General features: G+C 43.3%; 1 protein-coding gene across 2 annotated transcripts in view; it reads right to left on the bottom strand.

Annotated features, from left to right (window-relative positions):
• The window catches only part of ASAH1 (N-acylsphingosine amidohydrolase 1), a 33540-nt gene extending 12871 nt beyond the window's left edge, over positions 1-20669 (bottom strand). Inside the window, exons 1-7 of one of the 2 annotated variants that reach the window (XM_075931188.2) lie at positions 20465-20669; positions 10600-10646; positions 9001-9091; positions 5790-5876; positions 3676-3754; positions 1788-1862; positions 67-112 (exon numbers count right to left, since the gene is read on the bottom strand). In XM_075931188.2, coding sequence (XP_075787303.2) covers positions 67-112; positions 1788-1862; positions 3676-3754; positions 5790-5876; positions 9001-9091; positions 10600-10646; positions 20465-20527 — 488 coding nt within the window. In that variant the 5' untranslated portion in view covers positions 20528-20669. Of the gene's footprint in view, positions 1-66; positions 113-1787; positions 1863-3675; positions 3755-5789; positions 5877-9000; positions 9092-10599; positions 10647-20045; positions 20203-20464 lie in introns of those variants that run through there. The other variant, XM_075931189.2, reaches the window with a different exon arrangement.
• Positions 20670-27006: the final 6337 nt, after the last annotated feature.

A 27006-nucleotide genomic window follows, 5' to 3' on the forward strand; every position in this document is an offset into this window, starting at 1 on the left:
ATTCAAGCCTAGGTTGCTTTTAGGACTCTTATTTTGAGTTATTCTAAAGGACAGACACACACTTACCCCAGAAATAGTCCAAAATCTAAATTTCTAGCATGGTACAGCTTTCCTGGATTTAGAAAAGAAATGACTTTAGTATATTTTTTAAAATAGACATGTCTTGGAGGTTAAGGCTCTGTCTGAATAAAGAAAAAACAGGCAAGCTGAACTCATAGCAGATGTAAGATTTTATAATTGTATGTTGTTGTGACTGTTCTTAATATACCAATATGGATGCGAAGTAAGACCATACTTTATGAAGAATAATTGAGGAGTCTAAATAAGGTACTTTTGCCAAAAAAAATATTCGGAACAAGTCTGCTTCTAGAACTTTTCCTTTTTTAAATTTAATGTTTTCTAACCTTAGCATTTTTTTCCTCTGATGAAACGAAACAGGTCCCATTGTTTTCAATATCAAAATGAACTCTAATCCCCAACATTATTTGAGCATATAAATACAATTCTCCCAGTTTTCCCCATTTCAAATAATTTTTTAATAAAATAGAATGTTATCAAATTTACACAATAGAACACCAGACTGAATACATAATCAGGTAACTTTAAAAATGCTATATCTTCTTGGAGATTTGGAAGGGCATTTCAACTATGCTAGTAAATCTGTGACATAGGTGAAGTTGTTGCAGCTTATAGATTGCTATTAGTTTTCCAGAGTCTAAAGCAGTTCCAATTTTCTAATTAATCCAGGGTTGGACAAACATTTTTTCAGGGGGAGCCACTTAATGAATTTTGGTCCATGGTTATGGGCCAGGTCCACCCCAGAAGGGGGAGGACCTGATGTGGAAGAGGCAGGGCTGGGGACTAGTCTCTCCCCAGAATTGTCTGGGGCCAGAGGTTTTGAAATAAAGAAATTAAAAAAACAAAAACAAAAAACAAAACAAAACCAACCCACACAGCCTGGCTATTTAAAAGGCTCACAGTTCCTGCTGCAACCATGAGCCAGGAGACGTTGAAACAGGATCCTACTACCTGGAAATGCAGTGGCACGAGCATCAGGATATAAATAGGAAGTGGCAGATGCAGTCGTAGGCTGCATCAAAGTGTTAGGCAGGCCGCATCTTGCCCAGATCTGGGTTAATCCACAACTATGTATGAGGGTTTTGTTCTAATTGAGTATTTGGTTTACTCTGTTTGTAAATGTTTATGAGAAGAGTGATTGTGCAATATCAGAACTCATTTCCATGAAGGGGAAAAAGCAGCAAATGAAATCTTCATGCCATTTGTTCACCGAATTCTTTCAGAAATGTAAGACTCTTTTTGAGGCAACTCAAGTTAGTGCCTGTGCAGTTTAGAAAGGTGAAAGAAGGGAATAAGAAAACAAAACATGAAATCTAGTCCTCAGAGAACATGGCAACTATGATTTTTTCCATTCAGTAGGGAATCAGCCACTTAAGATGATCCGATTTAAAGTTTTATAATGCCATCACCCTAATATCTGAGCGCCTTCCATATAAAGTTAACTTGTACATAGCACTCTATCTGTAGATCTAAGTGCTTTAAAGCTCAGTATTATTTCTACTTTCCAGAAGAGGAAACTGAGACAGAGGAAAATGACGTTGAACAAATCCCTTCATCCAGCAAGACAGCAAAGAAGAGATGCTAGCAACAGCAAAATTCCTAGTGGATTACTAGGAAAGCTCAACTAAAAAGTATTTACACAAGACAAAAGCCAGAAAGACATTGTTTCCCTAAGATTCACAATAAAAGTAGCAAAGAACAGACTTTACCTGTTTTGTCTTCTGCTACTATAGAAGTGCATACGGTAAAGATTTCATAGAAGATATTGAATAGAAGAATTTCTCCTAGAAAACAAGAAGAAGGAACATTCAAACTGCCAGACTGTCAATAAAAACCAGTAACTATTAGAAAGAAGTCTATTGGAGATAGGAGCATTCTACAACACTTTGCTAGAATTTCAGTTTTACTCTCTTGGGACTTAAGTCAAATGGCCAGTTCATTTAAAGGCAAGAGCCTCACAAGATACAAGGAGCTTCAGTATTTTGAGAACTAATGTGGGGACTATTTACTGGGCTTGTTTAGTTTGGAAAAAAGAAGATTAAGGGGGGACATGATAGCGTTTTCAAATATCTAAAAGGGTGTCACAAGGAGGAAGGAGAAAATTTGTTCCTCTTGGTTTCTGAGGACAGGACAAGGAGTAATGGGCTTAAAGTGCAGCAGGGGAGGTTTAGATTGGACATTAGGAAAAAATTCCTAACTGTCAGGGTGGTCAAATATTGGAATAAATTGCCAAGGGAGGTGGTGGAATCTCCCTCTCTGGAGATATTTAAGAACAGGTTAGATAGATATCTGTCAGGGATGGTGTAGACGGAGCTTGGTCCTGCCTTGAGGGCGGGGGGCTGGACTCGATGACCTCTTGAGGTCCCTTCCAGTCCTATTATTCTATGATTCTATGATTCTCTTGAGCAGCTATGTGCCCACCCAAATCTGATGCAGAACAAGGAAACCTATATTTTCAGTAACTTGCATCATAGAAAATCTTCAGCGTTTCACTACTCATGATGCTCCCACATGGCTAAGAGTGTTGGGAAAAGCACAAATCAATGGATCTCCTGATCTACATTGATTCTGATAAAGAAAATGGAGCACACAAAGATATATTATGGGAGTCTGCACACACCTTACTTCAGCATGTAGAATACATACACTGCATGCCTACCTAGCATGGGTATCAACAGCAATGTAGAGCAGTGGTGGGCAACCTGCAGCCCATAGTTTCCATCCATGTAGTTTTTTTCTCCCTTCCAGTATTACTAAAGTGACGTGCATGTAAAGCAAGGGCACATGAAGTGAGGTGCATGCTGATTGCTGATTGCACACAACACTGACTGAGAGCTGCGCGCTCCCTCTGCATCCAATCAAAGCGCTGCTGTGATTCATCTAGCCCACTCCACAAATTCCAGGTACACAAGCACAGTTAGCAAAACTACTCTATCCCATCTTGGTTATGACAATTCTGTGGCCACCTATGCGGCTCATTTACTACCTTTGCTTGCCCATCACTGGCGTACAGGGTGAGGCATTGCTTGGCCAAATAAAGTTACTCCTGAATCCTGGTGGTATCTATCCTACAATGATCTCTACATGCCCAAAGCAGCATGTCCCCAGTCTACAATGCTATGACTTACACGTGGATACAATCTGCTTTTTACTTTGGCATACATACCTTACATACTACTGCCAGTACAGACATAGCCTTTCTGGGAAAGAAAGCAATCTAACTCCCCACCTCGTCCTATAGCGCATTGGGTGTAAGAAATGCAAAGAACCTCACCAAAGGAGGACTGAGACATCTAGTAGTCATGGATTGAGAACCCCCATAACTCCCAGCAGTAGATTTGCTTCACAAGGCCATTGGGGAGATGGCCCAGCTGGATAAAAAGATTACATGTTGCAATCTTTCAAGTGTCATTTGCTGTCATTATGTTCCTATAGGCACTCTTCATTTATAGCATCACAAATTGCTTCACTAAATTACCAACTGTATATTGAATAATTAGATAATGGAGGCTAATGTGATTGACAAATACACTGCACTTTTAGAGAAGAAAAAAAATGGAAACAGACACTATGAAACTGAAATATTGACAATATTACCTGGAGGAATGCCTGAAGCATTTGCTATCCCTTTGAGCTCTTCATTGAAAGGGTAGGGAAGAGTGGAAATCAACCAAACCTGAAAAAAAAAATCTAGTTTAAATTGTAACTGAAGATGAATAATAGCTTTGTCTTTAAACAGGGGCTCTCCTTATATTTACATCTTTTTAGGCTGACACTGTAATTTGGCCATTTAACATTGCTGCCAATATTTACGGGGTGTGGAAGAAAATGAAAGGCAAAGAACCACCTTAAGAATAAAAATTAGTTTATTAAAATCTGTACAGTGGAGATGAGCACAATAGCCACTTAATTTTTGAGACCACAGACATTAATAAAGAGATAAGTGTAGTCACAGTTAAGACCAAGACAAGTCCATGAATCATTAACAGTAACGCTGACTAGGGGAACCCCTACCTACACCACCCATTCCCTGTCAGAGGAATGGGAGAAAGTAGGATGTGGTATGCCACAGTGCCTTCTAATCCAGTGACACGAGACTGTTGTAAATTGGGTAGGGACAGGGTTGGCCTACTGTACTTTCAGACTAAAGAGAGCAGAGGCATCAAATGTTATGCCTACATTGCAATTGGAAGTGTGCTTCCTATTCAAGGAAGGCAGATACACTAACTCTACTTAAGCCAGCATGGCAAAAATTGCAATGTGGGCATTGCAGCAGGTCTGTAGTTTGGATTAGATGACCATGTACAAGCACTCCTGACTCCTCGGATCTGTACTCATGTGGCTAGTCTAAAGGCAATATCCACAATGCTATTTTAGCTCACTAGCTCAAGCACAACTAGCATGGGTGGGGCTGTTACCTTGCTCAGGTCCTATACCAAATTTAGATTGAAGATTTGACCCAAGAATCTTTAACTTCAAAGAGCAAGACATAAAAGGCATTTCAGAACCACTACGACTGTTTCAAGTGTGTTTCATTATCTAAAGAGTTTAAGATAATCATTTCAGCTAGTCAAACAGCTGAGAAGTCTAAAAATGTACAAAGAAGAAAAGGGAAATTGCACTGTACACACATTTTACAATTATGATCAGTAGATTTTAATACTAGATTTGCCGTCTCTCTTGCTATTATCCCTTTTGCCCTTTGCAAAACTGAACATAGTACTTCTACTTTTAACTCCAGATAGTACTGCTGCTTCACAGAACTTTACTGTTTCAAATCAGTTTTGCTACACTTATGTACTTCCTATTTATGCTAGCAGTTAAAAGGGAGGGACCACCATGCTGCTATTAGTCCAAAAACAAAAAAAGGGTTCTGTGACCATTTGGTAAATACACCTATACTGTTCTGGTCAGACACTTACTGCACATGTAATGGACAAAAAACTGACTACACTAAAGAGTTCAGCACAGCAGAATGAACAGCATTTCAATAAATCTGTTTTGTTAAAGAAACCAAGCCTTTTTTTAAGTGGCAAATAAATTTTCCTATTGGATAGGAAAACTAAGTTCAAACTTTGGGAGAATTCCTATGAACTCAAGAAGCTGAACACTTGTGGGTTTCCCACCCCGCAATTTAGTGTTTGGTTTCAGGTAAGTAAGTTCAGTAAACTCCAGAAAATAGAATCTAAGGGCAGGCAAGTATAACATCTGAAGTCTGTTTCTGGAGGAGTAGTAGGATTAATCTGCAGCAAGGGAAAAATTAGGTTAGATAGTAGGGAAAAACTTTCTAATTATAAGTGTAAGTAAGGCCTGGAATAGACTTCCAAGGGAGAGTAGCTAACAGGGGAGGGATAGCTCAGTGGTTTGAGTATTGGCCTGCTAAACCCAGGGTTGTGAGTTCAATCCTTGTGGAGGCCATTTAGGGATTTGGGGCAAAAATTCATCAGGGATAGGATTTGGTCCTGCTGTGAAGGCAGGGGACTGGCCTCGATGACCTAGCAAGGTCCCTTCCAGATCTAGGAGATAATAATAATAATAATGGAGATTGCCTATTATACAGTTGAGGTGTATCTGGCCCTGTCACTGTGCAGGGGGCTGAATCTGATGACCTCTCACAGTCCTTCCAGACCTGTATGTCTATGGATTCTATGATAGCATTCTGGAGGCTACAGCATGCAGTTTGATATTAAAACAAAATTGACGACACTTACCAACTTAGTATCCACAATTTCAATCACTTTGCCACTAGGGATAAATGCATTTGCTAGATCTTTAATACTATGAATTACAGTCTTCAACTAGAAGGCAAAATGTTTTAAGTTAATAGAGTTCAAGATAGTATATTAAAATGCAAAATAAAACAGAAAAACAATGAAAGCAAAAATTATAATCTTCAACCGTTTAATAACCCAAGTCTGAAATCCTTACTCACAGGTGTAATCTCATCTGAAATCAGGGGGATTAGCTACAATCCTTATTCATACCAATTCAGGACAGAGCCTGGATCTTTTCTTGTAACAGTAAGTATCTTAATAAGAATGACTGTGCTTGGTAGATACTACCATGGTCATCCACTGGCAATGTTTTACACTGATAATTTCTGCACACTTCCAGCCATGAAAGGGTTACATCCAGTGTTTTTTTGACGGTACACACCGGTACAGAGTACCATCATCTTTTTTGGGGGAGTACTCGCCACTTTCCTCCGGCACAGCCCCCAGCCAGCCCTAGGAGCACTCATGCCGCACTGGATAGAAGCGCACTCGGGACCCATGGCAATTAAAGGGGCCATGACCACATTTCGGCCTGTAGGGATAACATATCAATGTATTAAAAATGATTCCCCCAAGTGGAAGTGACTCCCCATAATTTGTTCCTCACAACTTAAAGTGTTTAGATTTATTATTATTATTTAGATTTATTATTATTAGTTAAGATTGTTAAATGTTTAGAATATAATGTAACTTAGAACTGTTAAGAATATAATCCTATGTAGCCAGAAACAGCCCCCCCCTGTGTCCCAGGGCATGCTCAAGCTTGTGCAAGGGGCTGCTTGAAATTGACATTGCAGAGATACATTGTAATAATGCATTGTCAAGCCACTAACTCTGCTATGGGAGCCAAGACCTGTAATTGACTAAGGGCATTGTTACATAATTGACGCCTGTTCTCTTCAAAACAACTGTAACTAACTCAGCACTCAGACAGAGAATGTTTCAAGAAATGCCACCCAGAAACTTGACTTTTTTGTAACTACAACTCTTGAATATGTAAAGTTGTTATTATATGAAACACTGTATGGGAAACATTAATTAGGGAATGTATGTAAGAGAGAGAGAGAGTGCTTGGACGATGAATGAATGGTTCTGAGAGGTGCCAGCCTGAGAATACAGCAACAAAGGGCTGAAAAAGGCGTCAGGTGCCAGCGCAACCAAAAGGTGTCAAGTGGAGAAAACCAAGTACTGGAGGTCCACTCAAGGAGATCACTGACGAGCACCTGGCAGCCACCCTGAAGACATCAGCACGATGCAGCAATTTCCATAGACTGGCATAGGAAGAAATTCCTATAAGAACTGGACTAAAAAACTATGGAATCAGAGTCCAAGGTTCTGCTGCCAGCCTACCAGGAGCTTCAGATGCACATCTGATCAGGACTTCGCTCCCCACTACCATCACTTGTGTACAGAATACCTGGCCAGTATTCTGTCACAAGCAACTTCCAGGCTGGTAACTATAACAAATACACAGAACCTGAATGAATGGATGAATGAATGAATGTTTATATGTATAAGGGTTAAGTAGTTAAACAACGTTGTTTGCGTCTATCTTTTCTTTATTTTTTTATTATTATCTTTACAATAAATGTGGCTTTTTACCTTATCCCCCTCATAAGATCCTGCTTGCTTTTATTGGTATAACAGGCCCCGACTTCCCAAGCATTTTTTTGTTTTTGCTTGACAAATTTTCTCTGGCGTTTTTTTTTCTCTTGACAAAATCCTAGAACTGGCACTTCTTTTTTTTTAAAAAAAACAAACAAAAACAAATTCCATTCTATTTCTTCACTTAGGATACCTCTAGACTGCAGAGTTTTTCCAGAGGTATGCCAAGGAACACGTCCATTCTTCTGAAAAGAAATGTCAGAAAAGTAGACGCGTTTTGTCAGCATCCCTGTAAATCTCAGTTTATGAGGAGGAAGGGATGTTCCGAAAGAGGGGGTTTCCCCCCAAAATGTGGCATGTTTAGATGGGCACAATTCCGGAAAAGCCTCTTTTGGAAGTAAATTGGAAAAAGATACATTTATGTACCACAAATTGCGTTTCTTTTTCCGATTTATCTTTGTAGTCTAGACATAACCTTATTCAGCACTCATGTGCTTGAGTCTTTTCAGATAGGAAGGTAAAGACCCCTACTTTAGGAAACTTCTCAAGTACATATGGTACAAAAACTTCACATTTGTTTCATCTGAAAGCACATCACAAATGTAGTTATGTTATAAATGGTCCAACTCCACTGATTTGGATTACATGGTCTAAAATATACAAACAAAGTTATAGGCATGTCTATCTAAAAATAGATTTTTAAGACTTACATTTGGGCACAAGCAAAACTAGTTTAGTTTTGAGGTGTTGAACAGCTCCAGCTAACACTAAAAATCAGGGTAAGAAGCAGATGCCCAACCCACTTGGGGAAAAGCACCACTTCTAAATAGAAGCCTAAATAAAAATTTTAAGCCTAGAGACAAGCAGATGTAAAAATCTGACTGTACTTTTTCTGTTGGTTCAACCCAAACACATTTAAATGTTGTTCAAGAGCTATTCCTACCAAATGGAAGATTAGATGGGTTAAATGAACCAAACAGTGACCCTCTTACCACACAACAAAAAGCTCCCCCACAGTTAGTTAGGTTATATACAGTCTTAAGAGGACAACACAAGCATGGTGACGGGGAATGGACTATCAGCACCCGAGTCGATGTTTCCAAATTAGGGAGCAGGCACATTGACTGGTTAACATGGGAAAGTTAATACTGCTGTTGTATATTGTATTTGTGGATACAACACTTCAATCCCCAGAAGGCCATTACATTGGCACAATTTTCCCATAATTGTGTTTAGATTTGAAGAAAAAAAATGGTAAGAAAAATGAAGTCCACCTCAGAAAATGTCACTCTTCAGTGTTCTAACTTACTTTATTTTATATCAGATTCAGTTCTGAGAATAAACATTTTGTAGAAAGAAATAATGTTTGCTTAAACCATTTTATTTGCTTTCTGATCAAGAACTTAAATTAGATCAGTTTAAGTAGTCATTAAATATTTCAGAAGTAAATTCATCTCACTCTTTCCTGTGAGACTCTATGAGAGAAAGTTGTATACTAGTTATGATTCAAGCTAAACTTAAAAGAAAAAGTGTTACTTGATACCTCTGGTTTTTTTTCACTCATCAACTTGTCCCATCTTCTGCTGGGAGGTAAATCAAGATTTATGATGTAGGTAGGAACCGTCCCCTTGAATCTGAAAAACAAGTACCAAAGTTCATATACCGTATATTCCGGCGTACAAGACGACCTCTGATGTTAAAAAACATCCCCCCAAAATCGGGGGTCGTCTTGTACGCCGGATGCACCGCCGCCGGAGCCCCTCCGCGGCTTTGAAAGCCTCGGGGGAAGCCGGCGGGGGGGCATCCCAGGCGCGCATGGGCTGCCCCCCCGCCGGAGCCCCTCCGCGGCTTTGAAAGCCTCGGGGGAAGCCGGCGGCGGGGCATCCCAGGCGCGCATGGGCTGCGCCCCCGCCGGAGCCCCTCCGCGGCTTTGAAAGCCTCGGGGGAAGCCGGCGGCGGGGCATCCCAGGCGCGCATGGGCTGCCCCCCCGCCGGAGCCCCTCCGCGGCTTTGAAAGCCTCGGGGGAAGCCGGCGGCGGGGCATCCCAGGCGCGCATGGGCTGCCCCCCCGCCGGAGCCCCTCCGCGGCTTTGAAAGCCTCGGGGGAAGCCGGCGGCGGGGCATCCCAGGCGCGCATGGGCTGCGCCCCCGCCGGAGCCCCTCCGCGGCTTTGAAAGCCTCGGGGGAAGCCGGCGGCGGGGCATCCCAGGCGCGCATGGGCTGCCCCCCCGCCGGAGCCCCTCCGCGGCTTTGAAAGCCTCGGGGGAAGCCGGCGGCGGGGCATCCCAGGCGCGCATGGGCTGCGCCCCCGCCGGAGCCCCTCCGCGGCTTTGAAAGCCTCGGGGGAAGCCGGCGGCGGGGCATCCCAGGCGCGCATGGGCTGCCCCCCCGCCGGAGCCCCTCCGCGGCTTTGAAAGCCTCGGGGGAAGCCGGCGGCGGGGCATCCCAGGCGCGCCTGGGCTGCCCCGCCGCCGGCTTCCCCCGAGGCTTTCAAAGCCGCGGAGGGGCTCCGGCGGGGGCGCAGCCCATGCGCGCCTGGGATGCCCCGCCGCCGGCTTCCCCCGAGGCTTTCAAAGCCGCGGAGGGGCTCCGGCGGGGGCGCAGCCCATGCGCGCCTGGGATGCCCCGCCGCCGGCTTCCCCCGAGGCTTTCAAAGCCGCGGAGGGGCTCCGGCGGGGGCGCAGCCCATGCGCGCCTGGGATGCCCCGCCGCCGGCTTCCCCCGAGGCTTTCAAAGCCTCGGAGGGGCTCCGGCGGGGGGGGGGGGGGGGGCAGCCCAGGCGCTCCTGGCGGCTTTGCTCCCGGTGCCTCTGGTCTGCTGGGGACCATCTCCAGCAGACCAGGGACACCGGGAGCAAAGGAGGCGGAGGGGCGCTGGGGTATAAGATGAAACCCTATCTTTTAATTAAAAAGATAGGGGGTCGTCTTATACACCCAGTCGCCCTATACGCCGGAAAATACGGTATATAAAAATATTATAAACGTTTACTTGGTATAGTGCAATGCCAAAACACTAGAAGAGATTATTTTTCCATCTGATTCTATGTGAGCAAGCCAGAAGAAAACTGAACTGCTTTTTATTTCTTCTCAATTCACTGTCCTGTAATTTGGCAAAAACTGTACTAGTCATTTGAGTTACTCACGTTGGTCCTGCAGGAGGGTATGTTTTACTTCTGCAGTCTTCTCCAAACTGTAGAGAAAGAGAGAAACTGTGCTATTTAAGAATGCAAGGTTTTAAAAACCAGCTTCTTGGTTAGCAGATTTTTTTTAAATATACCATGTAGTGTTTTTTTTCCTTTTGACTTATTGTCACAGGTTGGCTTTTCCCTTTTTAAATGAAGCATGTCCAGAACCTCTGTACTAGTAAAGGTGCTTCTAGTTTGGCTAACTGGGGAGGCCCAGGCAGTATATGCAGCTATAACGGATCAGGGAAAAGAATCACATAGGGAAGGCAGTCACTGGGAGAAAGCTGCAGAGGTGTTCATTGGCTGACCTCCCCAAGCTGGAGAGCTGAAACACAAGGGCCAGAGAAGACAGAAGGCAAGGATGCAACAGAGAGGTTTACCTGCTGACATCTACAGAGCTGGAAAAAGTTAACAGGAAAGGATGAGAAAGATGTTCCCACCCCCTGGCATGGGTGAACTCCCAGCAGAGAAGGGTTCCTATTTGGAAAACTGGGGTTGTATTCTAGGTGGAAGGGTTGGGATGACTGCCCTGGCAGAAGGTGTGGCCTGTGCTTTGGGAGTGATAGACAGAGTATGCTTTAATATTTTAATATCAGAGGCACTGGGATTGATAGATGGAGTACACTTTGATATTTTTGTTTTGGCATATTGGCTTATTTTTGTAATAAATGGGCCCTAAGGTGGGGTGCTCTTGAAGCAAGAGAGCCTGTTATGGTGTTTTTACAGAGCCTGAAAGGAGAAGTGGGACAGTAACTCTGGTCTGAAGGTGCTCAGACCCAAGGAGTGTTTGGGGAGGGGACAGAAAAATCCCTCGGATTTTTATCAAAGAATAAACAAGATGGAGGAAAAAATCCCATATTTCGTTCGTCCAAGCTGAAAAAGTGAATTTAAGATTACTTATCACTTAGCGAACAAGCTAATGGTTTGCACTATATATTAAATGATTTCTCTGTAAATGATAAATGGTATCTGTTAAGAGATCAGAACAATTCAGAAGTGTTAAATAAATCACCACCTACATGCAAGATGAGGGTGGGGATGTGTGTGTAGGGGGGCTGTTTGATGTTATCCTTGTCTTACAGATGGGTGACAGAGGCACATGCAAATTAAGTGCTTTCCTAAGACTTGAGATCTTACGATATGCTACAGACATTACCTACTGCTACATGAGCAGCTAAACTGGTGCTGAATATAGCATAAATGCAGTGAGGTTAAGGGCAAAGTATATTTAATTTTTCATTCAGCGGTGATATAGAAACTGGTTAATTGAAGGCATAATCCCAGCATAACAGCTGCACGCAATGTAATGAGCACTTTCTGTAGTATATGGAAGTCTAGGAATCAGGATCAGAACCTGTTTCCTTGCTCCCAATCCTGTGCTGCACCAGCTATTCCACTCTGGCAACTCACCTCACTTGCCTTAGAAGTATAGCCAGCTAACAGAAGTAATTGCCAGCCTGAGTTCTGTTCACCCAAACACACCCTCCATTGCCCTTCAGAACAAGTGCACCCCCATGTATTTTATGGACACATGCCATTTACAAGCAAACAGAAAGAAGGTCAATTATTTGCAGTTTGTTTGGTTGCACCAGTGAGTAAGATTAGCAGTTTGTCCTTCACAAATAAGACACACAACTCATTCAGACTAAACTGATAGCCAACATATCTTTGTTTAACAATCTGGATGGAGACACAAAATGTTCTTGGCCAACTCATCTTAAGTTCCCTACATTCATAAATTCAAATAGAAGGTACCTCGCAGAGTATCACAGGCTGACTTACAAGTTATTCCATGGTATTAATCATAAGACATTAAAAAACAATTAATACTTGTGCAATATAATTAAATATGATATTAGATTTAACTCATAATAGAGCAAAATAAATTAAAGGGATTTTACTACTATCACTGAGGCTAGCCTTTGGCAGCTGCTTCTTACTCTTAACCTGTAGTCCTAGTCACTATATAGTCACAACTGAGAATTGCAACCAGCAGAGTGCTGAATAAATGGAATACATTTGTATTGCTATTTGGGGAGACTGAGAAGAAACTTAATAAGGAGAATCCTAGCTCATGCTACATGTGACTACAGGAAGTAGGCTGATTCATGGGCCTGAACACAATGTTGCATAGCTGTTACACCCCCTCTTAATTACAATCTTACAGATGCTAACCACCAAATTAAGGAATCTAAAATGAGGAAGCTAGTTGGATAGAGTCTCCTCTGTCACCTGATGTAAAGAGTCAGAAGTCTCATGTACAATCAAAGGAATTCTGAAGAGATAAAATACATCTTGTGAAATGTTTACATTTTGCAATGTTTAAAAAAGGAAATATTTCATCACATGCCAGATAAAGCATAAATTAGGACTATGTGAGACAATTTGTGAAGCGCCCCTCTCAAAATAGATATTTTGTCAAAAAACATTACTAAGCAATAGGGATGTGAAGGTTTAATGGGTGAGGCTTATTGGTTAAGGTTAATCAGTGCTGGCGCAGCTCTCCCCACCTGCCATGGGCAGGGGGCTGCTCCAGCCCGGCGGAGGTGCAGGGGACCACAGACAGGGGTTGCTCAAGTACAGCCGCTGCCTGCAGCAGGCCTGGGTGCCCTGCAGGCAGGGCCTGCTCTGACCCAGGCTGGAGCAGCCCCTGCCTGTGGCAGGGAAGTGTGAAAAGTATTCTGCTGCTCCAGCCCAGGTTTAATCATTTAACTGATTAGCAAATTAAGTAGGATTCAATATTTTAAACCAGTTAGCCAATTAAAAGGAATTTTACATCTCTACTAAGCAGACAAATATTTAAACATCTCAAAATGATCCATGTTTTGTTGCCAGCAGTGTTTAAAAACCTCACTATCCCTCCTCCCTATCTCCACCATTATTAAACTATAAAAGAAAACTAGATAAACTCTGAGGCTGCGTCTAGACTGGCAAGTTTTTCCGGAAAAACAGTATATTAGCTTGAAATCCACACAACTTTTTTTTTTTTAGTTTGGTGTTTCAGGTCCCACGCATGCTGCCTTAACCCCCTGTTATTTGGTTGTTTTATAATCACTCTTCAAAGACTTCCCCTTTATCTGTGTAAAATAACCCAGATAGGTGGGCAGTCAAATGGACCATTTGACCGTCCATTGTAGTAGATATTTAAAGGAAATACAATGAAAAAAACCAGAAATGACTTTTCTTTAGTCTTTCAGTTATAGTCATCCTCTGTGTTATATCAACATAGTTAATGCAAAAAAGAACAAAACCCCAAAGACGAAAACCTCCAAACACCACCCAAACTCGACTTTTACAATAAATTCAAAAAGAGACAAGTTTCTAGGTGGTGGATTACAAAGATAGCCCTCCATACATGAACCAACACTGCTATTCCCAGATCTTCAGACAATTCCAGTGCATCTACTAAAGTATTCCTTAAGCAAATGCATGAAATTGACAAGACTGATTAATTTAATTGCTACTCTTCAGAAGCTTCTGGGATAGCAATGAAATTGACACATTTCATTCTGTTGCTGGGAAATTGGGAGAATGTCTGGAGTTATGGTAAAAGAGGCCTTTTCCCACACAGCTATTGTGAAGCTGAAGGAAGGGTAGAGGAGACATCCTTGTCTCTCAAATGTCAGGCTACTCTTAGTAGACAAATAACTTCTCTTCCTTTCAGAAGCCAGAAAGTTAGCTTCAAGTATGTCAAACATATATTTACTGGCTGCTACAAAAAAACTGCAGCTTGGACAGAGGGGCCTGAGGCAGCAATTTGGTAAAAATTCATACACTTCCGCCTTCTCAATGCAGAGGGAGTTTTGGTTGGAGATAAGATAGCTTCTTGCTTGGACGCTGGCCCAGGCAGTAAGCCTTCATCTTTCTTACCAACCTTTTGCTACCAAGTTTGGTTTTGACTGTTTGATGTCTAGTAAAGTTTTTCCAAACCTCCTGTGTGCATGAATGTATGTGGAAGAGTGTGCGGCAGCATAATTTATAAAGAAACATAAGATAGATTGTGGGGAAGAATTGGATGGAGAAAAAAATATCATGAAGGAGGAAGATAAGATGAAAGACATTGAACACAGAAAATATATACTATGATCACAAAATGAGTGAAGTCAAGTTAGGAAGAAAGATGAACCAAAATTTAGCCTCCATATATCTCTCTGTTATTAAACAGAAAATTAACAAAGTTACATTTAAGTACAGCACAGCTGTAGGGATGTAAAAAGTTGATTAAAAGGTAGCCATGTAACTGCTGAAAATCTTAGCAGTTACATGTGCTGCAGGATCTGCTGTATAAAGTGAAGTGGGCTTGGAGAGGCTTTCCTGCGAGCTCTGTGTGGTCTGTGAGACATTTTGTTTACTGTTGCCCACGTTCAGGGTTGCCAGATTCTGTTGGTTTCCTTCCACATAGTTCTTTCCCCAATCAGTGTTATTAAAAATGACATGCAAGTAATGCAAGTAAAGCAAGAAAACATGAAATGAGGTGCATGCTGACTGCACACAACATTAACTGTGAGAGCCTGGTGCTCCCTCTGCATCCAAGTGCTGCTATAGTTCAATCAGCACACCTTACAAATGCCAGGTATACAAGCTCAATTAGAAAATCTACCCTATTCTGGGAGACCATCTTGGTTACAACCATCTTGTGGTCCACTAAGATGAAGGGGGGCAACTCATGCTCATTAACTACGTTGCCCATCATAATTCTATAGGATAAAAAGCCATCTTGATTTAAAGTCGACTTCATGCCACTGACAAATACTCCATCTGCACCACAGAGAAACCTGAAGTTCTTTATTAGGAATAAATCACACACATTAAAAAGTTATATAGAGGCTAATCAGCTGTGTGACATTTGAAGCTCTCCTGAGCAGCTGCACAAGTGCCCATGGAACACTATACTTTACCTTCATCTCTCCTCCCATACCCACAAACGGTCTACCATTACATATTTTCACAAGTGCCTCTAAGCCACTCCAGCAGCATGCTCCATAACAACATGGAGCCTTCTAGAGTTCTGTGCAGATCCAAGGACACGCCTATATGCAGTCAACTGCAAAATAAGGATCCGTCTGGATTTTAATATCCACTTTGCTTCCCTTTAATTACCTTTGCAATGCTTCCATTATAAACGTATTACAAATATTTGCTGTCCTGGTGAAGGCCACATTTAACATTTTTATTCGTTCAACAAGACCTTGTGGTTACATCAAAAAGGATTTATCAATTAGAGGTTGAGTGTGTGAACTCATTCATATGAAACATTCTAATAGCATGCTTGATATAAAATACTTAAAGGAAAAAAATAAAATGAGGAACTCTGCTTATAACGTAATAAGAACATAGCATGTGTTTGAAAAAGGTAACAGTAGTAGTATTAAGAGTCACTTCTGAAACAAGACGTTATCTAGACTAGAGGTCTCAAACTCCTGGTTCACAGCCCAGTCTCATCCAGAGGGATTGCACAAACTGGCCTGGGACTCCTGGCAGGGCTGGGGCAGGCGGAAGGAGGAAAACATCCATTAACAGCCCCTAAGCCCTGCCCCCCCTACTATTGCACTCTATACTCTGAGCATGCTGTTATGGAGATCACTGGGGGCCTGGCACACATGGGAGGCCAGGAGTTTGAGACTCCTGACCTAGACTTTAGAAAGTTAAGAAAGGAAGCAACTGTCCTGTTGTAAATTACTGTGGACTAGGGAGAAGATAAAAATCAAAATGGACACTTCTAAAACAAATAACCTAATTATATAGGAAGAGATTTTTTCCTCCTAATTCTTAGTCTGAGTAGCAGAAATTTTCAGGAATCCTTAGGATTGTTTGTTATTTTTTCCTTCTAAGATACACTACACATGATTTGTTAAGCAGCTCAACTAAACTGCTCTTAAACTCTCTATTTGAATAACAAATAGACTGCTCCCTTAATTTTCCTCTTAACATTTTAAGGAACTGTATTGGTATGTTTGTGTGTAGTACAGCAGTATTTCATCAAGAAGCATTTTGCCAGTTTTATCTTTCATACAAGATAGAAAACAAATGAAGAGTCAGAAGAGTATATTACATACATTTAAGATAAACTAATCATTGCAACCATAAGAAAAACAACTGCCAGGACAGTAGTTTATTAAGCAATTAATTTTTAACAAGGCCCAAGTTTTGCAAATACTTACTGCTCTTCAGAGCAGGGATTTAAGTTTTTGCACTATTTGCACAGCTCTTAGAACAATGAGATCTCAATTCTGAATGACGCCTCTAGAAACCACTGTAATCCAAATATTAGAACATTTTATCCCAAAGCACTTAGCAAACTAGGAATGTAAAGTCTTGTTTAACTAGTCTGCAACCTTTTTAACCACAAGGTCACTTTTTCAATTTAAGTGCAATGTAAGATCTACCTCCAACCCAAATACCCTTGCCCAGCTTCCTTCCCGTCCCTTCTCTTGAGTCCCCACCCCTGCTCTATCCCTTCTCTGAGGCCTCACCCTGCCCATTCCATCCTCCTTCCTCCCTGAACCGCATTCACTTTTATCAACCCATTGTGCCACTGGAGAAGGCCCCCAACCACCCTACTTTCAGGGCCCCCTTTATCCTTCCTTTGTCCCAAGGGTGCCAGGTCCATCCATCACAAAGCTGGTGCTGGGCGACCCCCATGTTGGGCAGGGTTTGAATCTTCAGCCTCTGGCTCCAGAAGCAGGTACCTTATCCTGCAGGTACCCCTGATAATGGGGCAGTGGGTTGGGGTGCGAGCTCTGTCTTAGACTAAAGGGTTTGGAGTATGGGAGGGGCTCCGGGCTTAGCCCAGGGTGGGAGATTGGGGGCCCAGGAGGGATTTCAAAGTGGAAGCTCTGGGAAAGTTTGGGTGTAGGGGGATTCACATCTGGGGCAGGAGGTGGGGTGCAGGAGGAGGTTCAGGAGTGAGACAGGGGTTCAGGAAGCAGGCTCTGGCTGGGCACCGTTTAACTGAGATGACTTCTGGATGGTGGACCAGTGGGATTAAGGAAGGCTTACTTCTGCCCTGCCCCACTCCTGAAAGCAGCTGGCACATATAGCAATGGCTTCATGTGCTGCCCTTCATCTACAGGCATTGAGCCCACAGCTCCTACTGGCCATGGTTCCCCATTACTGATCAATGGGAGCTACAAGAATGGTGTCTGCAGCTAAGGATAGCATATGAAGACCCCCTGCTCTACCTTTCTCAAGGGCTGCAGGGACACGCCAGCCACTTTCAGGAGCAGCAATTACCACAGGTATAATGACCCCAGCCATGACAGATTAGGCATTTTAGAACTCACACTTGAATTTAATTCTTTGAGGAGTAAGAGAGAAATGAAAATTATGACATGTCAAACACCAAAACTAACCCACTTTGCAAGCAGTAAAAGTAATAACCACCCCCACACGTGCACTGGGTCAGGAGATGAGAGTGAAGGACAATGTGTGTTTGTGAGAATGACAGAGACACAGTGTGTGAGTGACAGATTTGCATTGCCAAGCTCCATCCATCCCTTTCTTTCTGTGTGGAGATAGGGTAAAGATGTGGGGGTACACACACCCTGACAGCAATGTCCCCCTTCTCCTCCTCCCATGCCCTGTGCAGCAAGCAGCAGGCTTACAGTAGGTGGGGGGCAACTGCAGTGCCAGCACTTGATAGCTTCCTGGCCAAACCAGTCAGGATCACCTGTCAGAGGCTCCAAGATCTACCGGTAGATCCCAATCTACTGATTAGCGACCACTGGATTAACCGATTAAAGGGGGCCACAGGTAGGGAGGCCATTCCAGGAGCACGGCTGGAGTGCCCCATCTCCCCCGCATCATACATGGGGGATGCTAAAGCAGGCCCTCTCAGTGATGAGCCCCTTGAGGCTGGAGCCTCCTTCCCATGGCAGGCGAGGAAGTGCTCCAGCCCCCACGGGTTAATCTTAACAGGTAGGTGAGGCTTACAGGTTAAACATTCACATCCCTATCACAAACACATCAGTGATATGGGGTTGTTGTCCCCCCCCCCTTTCTCCTCTATTTATTTTGAGACTGGACATCCTAAACTTAAAACTCCAGACACCTGAAGAAGTGGGCTATGCCCACAAAAGCTCATTATAGACTAACAAAGCATGTAGATGGTATGAAGTGCTACCAGACTATTTGTTGTTTAAGTTTATATCAGTGATAGACAACCTAGGCTAGTGGGCTGCATTAGTGACCGTCCACTCCATCTCAGTGGACTGCAAGATTGTGAGACTGTCTTTACCACAGTTTTGCTAACTGTGCTTGTGTATCTAGACTGACGGACTAAACTGTAGTAGAACTTTGACTGGATGCAGGGGGAGCACACTGCTCCCAGTCAATGATTGTGTGCAACTGACATGCACCTCACCACTTCATGTGCTTTTGCTTTACATGTATGTCACTTTAGTAATACCAGTAGGGAAAACAAAATCTACGTGGAAGGAAACCAGCAGAAGCTTCCTTCAGGTGAGAAACAGTAAACAAAGAGCCTTGTGGGCCACATATAGAACCCTAATGGGCCACATGTGGGCCTTGGGTTGCAGGTTGCCTACCACTGGTATACATGCAATTCAGTTCATTTACTACTGAAATGAAGTTACAGGCATTGAGAGGATTAGTTCAGAGGTGCAGGAAGGTTACAAGTTAGACAGTGCAGATGCATTTTGTTACTTCAACAGCCAGCTTGTCTAAATCAGTCAGGAAAACTTAACACTCAACAAGTGGTCCTGTAGCACCTCAGAGACTTAACAAAAAATATAGACAGTAGCCAAAGTAGGAGAAATCTTTCCAAGCATGATAAATTTCTACTTGATTTAAAAGTCTCAGAGCTTTTGTGGGCACAACCCACTTCAGATGAGTGGAGTAGCTGAAGAAGTGGGTTGTGCCCACAAAAGATCATGATATTATCTACATTCTTTGTTAGTCTCTAAAGTGTTATAGGACCACTCCTTTTTTAAAATTACAGGCTAACAGCTACTCCTCTGAGACTTTTAAATCAAGTAGGAATTTATCATGCTTGGATAGATTTCTCCTACTTTGGCTACTACACCCAAACCTTCAAGTGTTTTCTTTCCCCAATGAAAAAAAATTCAAGTTTCAATTCAGAAAAGTTCTTCACCCTGAATGTTTAGACAAGTGGTGTCAAACCCCAGTTAATCAATTAAACGTTAGGCCAACCTAACAGGTCAGTTAGCCGACTAAGCATGATTCAGGCAGAGGACCGCTTCAGCTGGGCTTCGGCTCCCAGTCCTCACTGCAGTAGCCCCTGCTTGTAGGACGCCCAGGGGCCGCCCTGAACCAGAGCAGCCCCTGTCCGTGGCGGGCCCCCTGCGGGGTCCGACGAGGCCAGCAAGGAGCTGCTCCAGCCCCTTCCCCCCGGTTCCTAGTTAAACGGTGGCAACGAGGCTTACCGGTTCCGGTTCCCCTTTCACATCCCTAGTTTAGACCAATACCAATGACTCGAGCAATTGAAAGCATCTGGACTCCCAGGCTCCTGACGCTCCCATTTGCCAACCGCTAATCCAGGCGTGGCAGCCCACGGGCTTCTCTCTCGGGGAGGTGCTGCCCATGCACAACTAGTGCGGACATGGCTCCGCGTCCTGCCCCGGGGGCCCAGAGGCAGCATCAGGCGAGGGCCCCCCCGTCCGAGAGGAGAGCGCTGCGGGTGGCCCAGCCCGGCCGCGCCCCCTCCCGCAAGGTGCGGCTCCCGCGCCCTGCTTAACCACGAAGCGCGCAGCCGCCGAGGCTCCCCGGGGAGAAGCGAAGCGACCACGGCGCCGCCCCGCGCCCTCCAGCTGCGCCCCGCGCCAGCCCCCCGCGCGCCGCTCACCGGGTCCTCGGCCAGCGCCGCGGCGGTCGCGAGCGCCAGTAGCAGCCAGCGCGAGACACTCATCCTGGCTGGGCCCCGCGCGCGCCGCACCCGCACTGCGGCCTGAGCCGGGTCAGCAGGAACCCAGGCCAAAGCGCTGTCACGTGACACAGCCTGAGTCCACACCGCCCACAGCCGGGCGCGCCTCGTGACTCCTCCCCGGGAAATTACGGGGGGCGGGAGAAGGGCTGCTGAGCAACTTTCCACCGGCGCCCAGCGAAAGGCCTCGCTCGAGTCCGGGTGCGGGCGGGACGCTGGGCCAGGTTATTTCGGCTGAGGCAGCGCTTAGCTCACACCAAAACCGGCTCAAGGAAATGCTTTCTTTGCGCGCCCCCGTGGAACTCCCTGCTGCGGCGATCCAGAGCCATCATAGCAAAAAAGAGGAAGGGCAGTAAAAACAGCCTGTCTGGCATCCATTGAGAGTGAAACTGTTTAAGGTCTATAATCCTTAATGCCGCCACCTGGAATAAACCAGTCACTAATTGGTAATTGCCTGGGCTGCCTAAATAAAAAAGTGTGTGGTGTGGACAGATTATTTCATAATTGCCCACTACAGGATTTTTTTGTCTCTTCCTCACAGGCATCTATTAGCCTCTGTCAGATGCAGAATGCTGGACTAGATACTTCACTTTTCTGACCTAGTATGGCAAGTCCTATTTTGCAATCTATGTTGTGTAAAGAAATTTTTGGCTGCTTAAAGAAAGACTTAAGGCAGAATCTATAGCACGTTGGGAATGTGGTTGGATATTGCAACATCTCAAACCAATGATCAGTAGTCCACATAATATTTTCTATTATCTAAGTCCATTGCTTTGGGTCATCCACACTGAAAGATTTCTCAGCTTGTACTTCTGTGAGACCCACTTGTTCTCTTAGCTGTCTATTGAAGACATCTTGCAGCTAGCTAAAAGCATCTGAGAGATGACAGTTTTGAACTGTTCAAGACCTTAATATAATCATTGGCAAAATATCCTCCCAAATTAGAAAGTTCAATTTGGAAGCAGCTCGTGATTTGGTTCCTTACTGTGAGACTAAATTAAATGATTTTGAAGCACTGGAAGGAAGGTGAACTCTTAAGTGGTGGACAAGATTAGTTGGCTTTAGGAATAGAGAGAGAGTTGCTTCTAAATCCCACCAAACCCACAGATTCCCCTTCCATTTTCACAGTACAGCCAGTTGCAGATACAGAAGAATAAAGAAATGGATGCTACTGTGGCAAATGTCTAGTATAGTGAGGTCCCAAAATGGTTGATCTCTAGGTGCTATTACAGTATCAATGTTAAATAACAAGTAATTATAATAAGGAGGCTGATACTACATACAGATTAGAATCAGGGCATCTGGATTCTATTCCCCAATCTACGTCAGGCTTCTTGTGTGAATTTAAACTAGTTTTGATGTGTCATCATTTGTAAAGCAGGGATAGAGATACTTCATAATTGTTTTGTGAAGCTTTATAAATTGCTTCACTACATGAAGACTGCAAAGATGGGCAAATCATTATTGTTACTATGTATCATGCCCAGGTTTCCATTTGAGGAAAGATATATCTTATTAACATGTACCCTCTGGGGCACCCTCTGCCCCCAGTCTCCAGAAGTGTTAGGCTGTGTCTACACAGCTGAGCTATTTTGGGATACCTCTGGTATTCCGAAATAACTATTCTGCATCTTAGGAGCAAGCCCATTATATCGAAATATAATGGGCTTGCTAGTCCGACGTCCCCGTAGACCTCACTGTGTGAGGGTTAAGAGATGTTTTGGATTAACGCCTTATTTTTAAATTTGGAGCTGTGTAGACAGTGCTAAATTTCAAAATAAGCTATTTCAACAGATATGGAAATATTGGATAGTAAATAAAGGAGAAACCATCCCTCAGCAGTAAATTCTAAATGTCCACAAAGTCTGCCCATAGATAGGCCTTTCCTGGTTGGTGGGGTTGCAACTCAGTATGAAGGGCTAGTGCCCCTCATTGAGAAACCAATAACTCTTCCTTTTGGTTGCAGGTCAGGTTGGCCTCAAGTGCTGGCCAGCTCCTGGTGTAGTAGGGTTGTCTACAATGCATTTAAAACATCAGGGACTGTTTTGTTAGCTTCTTTATCCCACTGCTTTTCCAGATATTGTTATTAATAATTATTAATAATCAGTACTCACATTTGTCAGGGTATTTGTTGTAGTTTTTACAGCACTCAGCAACTCCCAAACTTGTTGCACAAAGATAAAAAATAAGAACGTGTCCCCTGTAATAAGGGCAACACTAAGGGGGAGCCTACAATGTGTCACTGGAAGTCAGGCCTCACTGGCAGGGCACTAGGTCAGTCTCAAGTAGGGTTGCCAACTCTGACTGAAGCTATCCTGGAAGGTTTTGTCCCTCAAACATGATGTACTGTCATTTTCTTAAAATAGCTTATTAAAATCACCAGGATTGCTTGCAATAGTCACTGGGAGACAGATGCTGATACTATGAAACTCCAGGCCTATTCTAGAGTATTCCTAAAGCCTATTCTAGAGAACTCTAGTCTCAAGCCCTTTGGTTGAGAGAGACAAAATGGCTGTTTCCTCTTCTGCCTCCTGCAAGCTTGCATAGTGGGGGGTCATGAATGGTATGAAGAAATGTATTAAGAAATCTAAGACAGGTATAATTTCATCTGCAGAAGATGGAACACATAGATATTTCAGATGGAAAGTTCTTGAGATGGTAGCAATCCAACCTTGGGCTGAAATAGTTTTTAGAGATAAGGTTAGAGTTATCAACACAACAGCAAGACTGTGGGCAGTTAGGGAGGTTGCATGGACCTGACCAACTCAGTCCATTCTTTTTGTAATTAATGTGGGGTTTTTTTCTGTTTGTATCTATAGCTTTGAAGAGTTTAATACAAATGGAATATAGTTAGCTCTAATGGTAGGATTAATTTGGTCCAGTATCTGTAATACTCCCAGCAACATCCAACCCCAAGGTGTTCAGGTCAAATGATTAAATTATATAATGTAAGATGTAAAAGCTTCTTAAAATTCATAGTTATAATGGGAGGTACTTTCCTTATGAGCATCTATATACATGAGAACTTATGTAACTTGCCTAAAGCTACACTGCAAACTAATGGCAAAACCAGGATGAGAAGTGTGTGGCCCAAGTATTGCAGCAGTTGTGCAGCTCCAAGGCTGAATTCAAAAGCAGCTATTTAAAAAAAATGAAAATCAGACCATATTTTGTACATGTTGCATCCCAAAAACTGAGGCATAGTAGTACTGCGTAAGAAGCAATGTAAAACTGACTATTAAAAAAAGTTAGTCCAAGAGTGCAATTTCGCAAGCCTTTACTCACATGAATAACCAAATAGGAATGAGTCAGAGGAAGGCAATTTGGGTTTCAATTTAGGAAGTCACATGAGGCCTGCTTTTCACGAGTTCTGAGCACTTATAGTTCTTGTTGATCTCTACTGAAATTGGGAGGATTCAGCGCCAGGGACCTCCTTAGGATTTGTGGGGCAGCAGAGAGGAGTGCCCAGAAGGTGCGCCCTAAAGAGGGGCACCTGTCTTCTAAGGCCTCAAAGAAGAGGCGCAGCCCAGACAAGGGCAAGAGCCCAGGGCAGCCTGCGGGGATAGGGGAGGTCCGTTGTCCCTCCACCCCAGTTGGGGATCACACAAGTGATAAGCAAAAAAACTTCCACAAAACCCCCAACCTTCACTGATGTGCCCCCCATCTGAGACACCTCACTCCTCTGGAGCTCCAGCCCCATGGGGTGAGGGGAAGGGACAGGGAGGACTGAAGTTCAGGGCTTCCCATAGGCCAGATTTACCTTTCTGGGGTTCTGAAGTTAGTGGATTTTGTGGACTCCTTTAGGCTCTGGGGTAGGAACAAAAATGAGGGGTTTAGTGTGCGGGCCAGGGTTTGCCAAAAGTTGGCTAAAAGTTTCCATCAAGTGTTTTTCAACAGAAAATTGGGGTTTTGGCAAGATTTTTTTTAGGAAGTGTTTGCTTTCTGTGGAAAATCTTGACTTTTCATCTATGCCCCCAAAATTGTAGGCTTTCATGTTTTTTTGGACAAAAAAAATCTAAATTTTCTGTGGGAATCCCCCTCTCAAATTAATTTCCAATCAATTATTTTTAATCTGTTTGCAATATCCAAGTAGAATGAAAAACAAAATAACATAAGTAATGAATGTAGGTGTATTCAGTAATTCCATTTAATAACTCATTGAAACTCATACAGTAATTTAAAACAACAGTAACTGTGGTAGAATTTTTTTAAATGATTTATTTCATCTGAAAATATCTCTTTATGGCAATACTTTTAATATAGAATAATATAAAATATTACGTTGAGAAAAACAGGTCTGAGCAGCTGAATTTCCAACTTGTGCGTGTATCTTTTTAGCTGAAATGCTGCATTAATTTATTTTATTTTTTTGACATTTCTCTTATACAATACTTGTTTCACTGAACAGAAACTTGATGAACAGGTTCTAGTTGATTGTATTGAGCTTGTTTTAAATGAGTGATACTTGACTGGTTTTCAGCTGATACAGCAACTTAAAACACTAACCCCAAATGGAACCTACCTTAAAATACATATTAAAGAGAGTATCCTGATAGAAAAAAATCTATCTATTCTACAAAAGTGAGACTGCAGTACCAGGCTTCAACTGTCTCTGTTAGGCCACGCTGAACAAAACTGTGGAACTAGGTTTAATTTTGTATGCATTACGCTATCTAATGCAGCAGACAGGCAGATCACTCACGCATGCAGCCACAGAGATAACGCAGATGTAGCATGAGACCTATTACCTTAGACCAGTGGTTCCCAACCTGTAGTCTGCAGACCCTTGGGGAGGTCTGTGATGGTACTGTAGGGGGTCCATGGAAAGTTTAGGAAAGGAAAATAAAAGAATTGGTCCACTGCAAGACTGGAACTTTCCGCTTGGAGATTCTTGCCTGGGGCTTACAGTCCACGACCGGCTGCATGTACACTGCCTCCCGCCATCCGGATGGGATCTTGATATCCCAGGAAGCAACATCCGTCCTCCTGCCATCAGCTGCACTGCCATTTATGCTGCAGCCCTCTCCCCCCTACCAGTCCCATAGCGGGCCCAATCCTTATTCTCCCCCCCCCCTTTTTTTTCTCCTACAAGGCTCTGTGCTTGGCCAAAAGCAGAGTGCTGGGGCAGGATCTGCCTTTGGCCACAAAAGCCCCTTCACCGTATCCTCTGTGGATGGGCAGGGGATGGTGGGCGTGGGAGCTGAGGAAGCAGTGTGGCCATGGGGTTTGTGCTGACCACCACTTCCCGCCACTCCTGTTGAGGGGTCTTCAAAATTTTAGCAGATTGAAAAGGAGCCGATATGCTCTAAAAGGTTGGGAACCACTGCCTTAGCCAGTTTGTCTATTATTTATGTTTCACTGTATGTAGGTGATGTTTTATAATGCTCTAAATGTCAGCTAACAGAAGACAAAGCCCAGACGCTAAAGGGGTTACAATAAAAAATACAAGCTATAGCATTGTTTTAGTGCTGGGTTTTCTGCTAAAATATAGGCAATCCACTGTAGTTCAAGTACAATAGCAACAGTGGTGGATGGCTTTGTGTGAATGTTAATCATTTAGGCCTTCTAGAATGGGAGCATTTTAATTTTGTTTCTTTTGATTTTTACAATACCCCTCACTTTTTAGGCACAACACATAATTCAAAGCACAGACAAACAAGATATACATTCTTTAATATGATAGTTTATGCAGTTATCCAACTTATTTAGGTATTGAACTCCCACAAATAAATAAAGCTCAGATGATATGAGGATGAGGGAATGGATTGGCAAATGCTTACTGTACTGAGTGGGAGGCACTGATGAAGGCAAAGTGTCAGAAGATAAAAGAAATAAAGTGGTAGAGTGCCTTGAACAAAATGTAGGGTGTGCAGCAGTGTGTAGGAAGAAGTCAGTTCATAGATGTAGAGGTATGGAGTTGCATAAAGCCTTTTAAGGTAACAATGAGAAGTGTGATATGGATAATGTGAAGTGAGTGTATAGATTTGAGAAATAGGGGAAATTGCTGTTGTATCTCTACAGAGATAATCACTTTGGGAGTGTCTCATCATCAAAGGGCTCTGGAAGCTTGTTTTATACCTAATGCACAGAAAATAACCTACACTAATTTGTTGGTTCGCTCTATTTCTGCAATGGTGTCTGTGCAGGGTGGGTGGAAGGGATATCTTACATGTGGCAGAACACTGGTTTCATATTTACTAGTGGTATCTGGATGTATTGTTTTGATTTACTGGCAGAAAAGCAACCAGCTAACTTAATCTTGATATCTTATAAGAGTATATTACACCATTTCTGTGGAAAACTGACTTGCATCAAATGCCAACAAGAGAATAGCTGAACAGCTTGTTTCTAGTTTCCAAGTACAGGCAGTCCCCGACTTACGTCGGATCCGCACTTACGAACGGGGCTTTCTCGCACCTGAGCTCACAGGCAGCGATCAGCCACCTCGAGCTCCGGGGCGAGAA

Source organism: Pelodiscus sinensis, chromosome 4, assembly GCF_052426305.1.
Source record: "Pelodiscus sinensis isolate ZL-2025 chromosome 4, ASM5242630v1, whole genome shotgun sequence".
In the NCBI taxonomy this organism is placed as follows: domain Eukaryota; kingdom Metazoa; phylum Chordata; order Testudines; family Trionychidae; genus Pelodiscus; species Pelodiscus sinensis.